Raw genomic sequence first — 7307 nt, 5'->3', positions numbered from 1 at the left:
GCCTTTCATTCTTTCTATCTCTCCCTATATTTTTGAACAATGGTTCTCAGGTTGGTTCGCATGCAGTTATGTTTTCATGCAGACCCTCCAACCAGAATCTCTCCATCCTTCTTTCCCTCTCTTCTGCTTTTCCCCTCTGTCCCCCTCTCTCACAATTTTCTCTCCTCTCTCCGCGTTTCCTATCTTTCTTTCCTCTTCCCTCCCCTCCTCCCCCCGTCCCCCAGCTCCCTGACTCGCCCCCCTCCCCTCCCTCCTCTTCCTCTCTTCCTCTCTCGTCCGTTTTCCCTGTAAACTCGACAGATGCCAGTTGAGAATTCCTCCACTGCTGTGAAATTCAAAACAAGGCTTGTAACCAGTTTATGGTCATCTATGGGCCCCCTGGAAATATAGGAAAAAACAGAGAGACCCACAGACCAAGAAGAAGAGAAAAAGAGAGAGAGAGATAGAGAGAGGAGGAGAGAGAGAATGAGAAAAGAAAAGAAATATGTAAAGAGAGAATATGCAGAGAATGAGCGATAGAGAATGGAGAAACGGAGTAAGACATGGAAGGTAAGGGGGGAATAAAGAGAGAGAGGAAGAAAGGGATGGAAGGAACATTTAAAGTGATAATCCTTGAGTTCCTCATTTTTGGTGTCATCTTTGCAACTCTTTGAACTACCCAGTTTTGCTGTTTCATTTTTTTTTTTCAAACAACCCATTGCATACAAAATATTGTGAATCCAGGTTTTATTCTTTTGAAAAGCTGATTCAGATTTCCACCTCCTCTCTCCTCCTCTCTCCTCTCCTTTCCTCTCCTCTCCTCTCCTCTCCTCCTCCAGGGTACATGACACCTCTCTCTTCCTTATCCACCTTTAAGTGGTAACCACGGTAACATCCAATCCCCTGAGAGATAGGCCTAATTAAATTAGGACTCCTTTGTGTCAATTAATTAACGAGACAGAGAGAGAGAGAGAGAGAGAGAGAGACAGAGATAGGGCAAGAGAAAGAAAGAGAGTAAGCCAGAGAGAGAGGGGGGCTTTTTACTCAAATGGTGTCTCTATAAATTAGGCTTTGTTGAAGAGTAGAAGGGGCGAACGAGTGAGGTTAGCAAGCTAGGACAATAACACACAAGTGCATGCATAGCGCACACACACACACACACACACACACACACACACACACGCCATGGAAGCACCACACTCATCACCACTTAACACTCAGAGTTCATGTGTAACCCCGCCTCCACTCTCTCTTTTTCCCTTTCTCTCTCTTTCTCTTGATCTCCTCTGTTTACATACAGTTATTCACAGTAATGCCATATGTAACCCTTCTCTTTCTCCTCCCTCTTCCCTCTTCCCTCTCCCTCACTTTCTCTCCCCCCTCCTCTTCACTCTCTCTCTTACTTGTGTGTCAAATTTAGTTGTGTCAGATGCTAGATGGTCCACTGGAGAACATCAAAAGTCAAAAGTTTCTCCTAATCTTTCTCTCTCCTCAAGCTTGTGTCATGTGCAATGATATTATGTAGATTAACACTCATTCTCTCTCTCTCTCTCCCTCTCTCTCCTCCTCTGTCTGTTGCTTTCTCTCAGGTGTTCGGCTGGACAGGGTTCGTGGTGGGAGGCAGAAGTATAAACGTCGGATAGACGCAGAGAACAGTCCGTACCTGAACCCACAGCTGGCTCTGCCCCCCAAAAAGCCATGTAAGAACACACACACACACACATACACACACACTAACTCTAATTGCTAACATTAAAATAGCCCTTTTCCTTCTGAGGGTTGGCCCACAATCAGCATCCCTTTATTCACCAAGGATCTGAATTTGCCTGCAGACATTGATGCATAATAATGCAGTACATACTGACACACGGTGCAGGGGCAACAGGATCTCACATTTAGTGCATAGTGGTCAGTGTAGGACATACAATAGACGGTACACAATATCTCTCTGCAAATATATAGAAAGGTATTCTATCACTCTGTGCGTTCAGGCAGCATTGGCATGCAGGATGCAGGAGCCGTAGGCCAGCATCCAGAAGTGCAAGGGGCCACTTTTCCACGGGTTTCTATCCTTACAGAGACATTTGGACAGTAAAAACATTTACACACACACACAGACACACGCACACACACAAGCAGACACAGGGCAGTGGGAAGCCCATCTGTTTGGGACCAAGTTTATCTCCCCGTCTCTACTGCTACCAGTTTGTGGTCGTAACATTTTATATGTGTAATATTTCACTGTAAAGGTATTCATTTAGCTCCGGCTGGATTGGCTAAAATTTTTTTTTTTTTTTTTTTGAGAATAGAGCCATAACCAAAGTGTGAGGATTGAAAAATTAACGAGAGAGAAAGAGAGAGAGAGAGGGGCAGAGAGAGTAAAATAGAACCAGAGAGAGAGAGAAAGAGAGAGAGAGAGAGAGCCCAGCCGGCACCCTAATCCGGATTAAATCCAATCTGGCAACCACATCAAACTAGAGTTAGCTCTCTAGCTAACCGTCTGCTCACACACACACATACACACACACACATACGCAGTGCGGATTGAGCAGTGTTTAGCAGCTTGGTCCCCAAAGCCCATTTTGCTTAAAGCTGGAGCATATTCTACTTTAGGCCAATATGCTGAATGGCTGCACGATAGCTTACTGGGACTTCTGCACTACTAATCATTGAAATGATGGGATAATAGGAGTGCGTGTGTGTGTGTGTGTGTGTGTGTGTGTGTGTGTCTGTGTGTGTGTTTCCAATGTACGTGTGAGCATGGTTGCGTGTGCGTGTGTGTGTGTGTGCCTGTTTGACTAAAAGACTTAACAGGCAGGATGTAGACCAATTTTCATTCCCCACTTAATTAAAGTAATACCTTAACATTTTAGTTCAGATGGTTATCATTTTCATCAAACATTTGTCACATCGTGGGAAAAAGTTTCAACATGGGTTGAAATTTCAAATAACATATGAACACACCCTTTGTAAAATATATTTTGATTAAAAAAAAAAGACTTACACTTGCAAAAACAATAGGGAGTTATAGGGTATATAGATTATCTCCTTTTCTTTCTCTCTCGCACAAACAGTCAATATACACACGCAAATTCCCTCTCTGTCCCTCAGACACACACACACATACACTGTCTATCTATCTGCAGCCCCATCCCCAGCCTCGGTGTTCCCATTGATTGTGTGAGAACAGAACAATAGCCCAGGGTTTGGAAATGGGCTTCCATTGATTCTAATTAGGGAAACATTAAATAAGATTTACCCACAGATAGTGCAGTGTGACTGGGATTGGTTGGGCTCAAACGACCCTGGAGCTGGAGCTATGGGGAAGTGGGTAGAGGGGATGTGTGTGTGTGTGTCTGTGTGTGTGTGTGTGCGCGTGTGTGCAACAGAATTGGGGGTGGAGGATGTTGGATCAATACCCCCCGCCCCAACCCCCACCCGTTCCTCTCCCTCTTTCTGTTTATCTCTATCTAACTGTCGCTCTCTCTATTCTTCCTGTCTGTCTTTCACTATCTATCTCTCTATCTGTCCATGGTTCTCTTTCTACCTGTCTATCTGACTTTTTCTCTCTGTTTTCTTTTTCTCTTTTCGTCTATAAGCTTATCTAGTTTGGCCAATCTTTCTGTCTATCTCTCTCTCTCTCTGTTTCTCTCTCTCACTCTCTCTCTCTCTCTCTCTGTCTCCTATCCTGTGTTATTATTCCCATGCTTGATTAGTCAGTGGATTAATTTGGAAGCAGGGTATCAGTCTGTTACTAATGGGCCATAGAGATCTCATCACCACATGTCACCATTACCAGCTGAGCTGTTTGGCTTTCAGTATTATCTTTCCCTTCTGTACGTGTCGGGGAAGCTTCTTAAGACTGTGATACACAGGAGAACTTTTTGGGCAACTTAAATAGGCAGCAGTGCCCAAGAAGTAATCACCTTTAATCACACCTTGGCGCACATTGTTGTCTGGAAACATTTATATAGATTTTTGATCCTGCGTCAAGTGTATCTTCGTCTTTAGTTCTGCCAAACTGCTTGAATCAAGTCAATTGGCCCTGGCTTGATTGTTGAAAAATTCCACAGGACATTGAGTTGTAGTCAAGCTTCTTCTGGTTAGATTTTGCTTCCAGTGCATATTTGCATCACATGCAAACTATCAGCACACTGCAAAAACTATGTATCTCCAAAATGCCAGCCTTTTAGGAAATGAGAAAACTTGTTGATTTGAAAAACGTGTTGTCTGCATATGTTTTATATTTTACAATGGCAAATTCATTTTTGCATTTTCTGCTCATGTGAGACAATATCAACTATCAGGTATAGTTTTAAAAAGGGCATAATTGGAGTTACAAGGTTTCTTCAGGGCGCCAACATTTGAACAACATTGAATTCTTTGTATTGTACATATTCACATTGATGTGCAATGTATTTTATCTATTGCAAAAATGTATGGCATCTAGCATCATGCTCTGTACTGTGTAGCATGCAGTGTACTGAAATTTATTGTGCATTGATTTGACGCAAACCATCTCTGTCTCTTTCTACTTGTCTGCTGTTCATGTCAGTTGCCTTTTGCTGCATGGCTGATCAAGAAACAGCTTTAGACATACGCATTATCTAGCAGTACACACAATCAGGGACTTTGTCTGCATATGAACATTCACGTTTTTGCACCGCACTGGTGTGGAACAGCTTGTGATGCTGCAAAAATTCACTATCTCTCTGTCTCTGTGTCTTTCTCCTTGTCTGGTGGTCATGTCAGTTGCCTTTGGCTGCCTTGCAGATAACAAGATCGTCTCTCACCTGCTGGTGGCCGAGCCGGAGAAGATTTACGCCATGCCTGACCCAACAGTACCAGACAGCGACATTAAGGCCCTGACTACGCTGTGTGACCTGGCTGACAGGGAGCTGGTGGTCAACATCGGCTGGGCCAAGCATATCCCAGGTAGGAGAGAGCTGCTGCACCCTGATCCTTACACTGAACTAACCTGACTCTACGTTAAGTCTAACCCTATATTTCTCTCACACAGACTCTCACTCACACACACACACACACACACATGCCACGGCTGTGTGAATTGGCAGACAGAGACTTGAAGGTCAGCATCAGCTGGTCCAAATGCATCCCAGACACACTTACATAACACACACATACACTTACATACACGCAAGTACACCTGGTGCTAAGATGTGACCTTTCACCTTAATCCTTGAAGCCAGACAGTCGGACCTCTTGACCCTCCAGCTGACCAACCAAATCCCCTCACTTGTGTCCCACCTCCCCTTCCAAACACACACACACACACTCTCTCTCTCTCTCTCTCTCTCTCTCACACACACACACACATACACACACACACACATGCACACACACACAAGTCCTGACCCTTTGAACCAACCAATCCAATCCCCTTACCTTTGACCATTTTCTGTGTATGTGTGTGTGTGTGTGTGTGTGTGTGTGTGTGTGTATGAGCCTCCAGTCACTGTACCAGAAACCTGACAGCTCACTGAAACCGCAACTTCACCCTGCTGGTGAAGGATGTGCTGGTGTTATGGCACAGTCGCACAATTCAGGGCACACACACACACACAAAATAACATACAAATACACACACTCATACTCACACACAAACACAAACACACACAAATAGTAACCTGTCAATCATATGATTAAAGCAGGATTATCTGAGCCAGCACACCAGACTACTAGCCTACCAGCTACTGAACTAACTGGTGAACAGGAATTCCCATTAAAGTCAACATACTGGAGTGATAATTTGACCGGTAAACTTAACATGGCTGCCATAGACCATTAGATAATGTTGGTAAGGAGATGAGTATTGGTGTGTTGTATGAGATTCACAAAGTTTATTTAATAACAGTAACGTGATGAAATTATATGTCATACAGTATTTGTTGATGAACATTCATTCTAAATTGAATTGTAATTTTGTGATAGACTTTATTTATATAGTATGTAAAACAACCTTACAAAGAGCTTTACAACAAATCAACAGCAAGTAATGTAAATAAATCAGATAACCAGAATTCAAAAGAAATGTAATCGAATCAAACTGAACGAAGTACAATAAAAATGTAACATTTGGGTGATGAAACAGTGAATGCTGAATGGTTTTATCCAATACCCCTTACAGTAAAGTACTATGAGTGCATATAGTTTTAGTATTAGTGGCTGCATTGGGATTAGAATAGCTGTCCCTGGCAGTATTAGTACACCACTCTGCCAACTGAACACACACACAGGACTTTTGTATTAGTAGAATACTTAAATATAAAGGTCTGTTTTAGCCTATATCACATCTGTCTCCCTCTACAGGTTCACAGCTAAAAGAAAATAATCTTGTCTAATCTTCTTAAGACAACTCTCTTTTTCTGTCTTAATCTGTGCAGAAGGGGCAGGGATCTGGACTAGAAAATAAGAAAAGAAAAACAACAGAATTAAAGATGACAAAAACAACAGTTAGAGGCAGAGAATGAGAAGATGAGGAAATTAGGAAAAATCAGGAGAGCAAAAGAGCAAGAATGAGAAATTCATCCAGCAGTACAAATTAAAACAACAAAAAACAGAGAAAAGAGATGAAAACTAATCTGGTCTTGGTCTTACTGAGGGAGCCTGTTGTGACGGCAGAGAGGAGGGAAGAGCAGTGTCTCAGATTAACACAGATTAGCACAAAGATTAGTCCTATTGTCCACTGGAATATGGTTTCAGAATAGAATAGAATTACTGACAACCACTACTGTTCAAAAATGATAGGGGAAACACCAGTATAGAGACATGAATGCCACTCAGCCATGCTATATGAGCACAACAACGTCAATAGCATTGGATAACAGGGTCTCCAAATGGTATATCATATTATATCATATAGCGAGAGATGTGAAAATAACAAACAGAGAAAGAGAGAGAGAAAAAAGAGTGAGAGAGAGGGGGGGGATACATTGCTTCTTGTTAGTCTATTGATCTATGTGCTGCTATATGGACAATAAGTAGACATATGTATCGATCCATATACCAAGTATAGCTCATAGAATATTTATTTTTCTATTTCAAAAACACCTACCCTCATTCCAACACTATGTCCTTTCCTGTAATCTCCCTCTCTACCTCTTTTTCCTCTTTTTCTCTCTGTATACCTCTCTCCCTTACTCTATATGTGTCTATCTCTGTTTCTCCAGCATGCATGTAATGTTTATAACTCGCATACACACAAAAACACATACTCACACAATGTATATTTAATGCTGTGTATTGTTTTGCATTGGGTTTGCCTTTTCTTTTACTTACTACTTTTATGAGTGAGTGAACTGAGGTAA

General features: G+C 42.2%; 1 protein-coding gene across 1 annotated transcript in view; it reads left to right on the top strand.

Annotated features, from left to right (window-relative positions):
• esrrga (estrogen-related receptor gamma a) overlaps positions 1 to 7307 on the top strand; it is an 89884-nt gene that overhangs the window by 52319 nt on the left and 30258 nt on the right. The window contains exons 5-6 of the mRNA XM_071921975.1: positions 1569 to 1679; positions 4732 to 4914. Coding sequence (XP_071778076.1) covers positions 1569 to 1679; positions 4732 to 4914 — 294 coding nt within the window. The remainder of the gene's footprint in view (positions 1 to 1568; positions 1680 to 4731; positions 4915 to 7307) is intronic.

This window comes from Centroberyx gerrardi, chromosome 1, assembly GCF_048128805.1.
Source record: "Centroberyx gerrardi isolate f3 chromosome 1, fCenGer3.hap1.cur.20231027, whole genome shotgun sequence".
NCBI classification, from domain to species: domain Eukaryota; kingdom Metazoa; phylum Chordata; class Actinopteri; order Beryciformes; family Berycidae; genus Centroberyx; species Centroberyx gerrardi.
The sequence above is the reverse complement of the archived record's forward strand: the minus strand, read 5'-3'. Positions and strand labels throughout refer to the sequence as shown.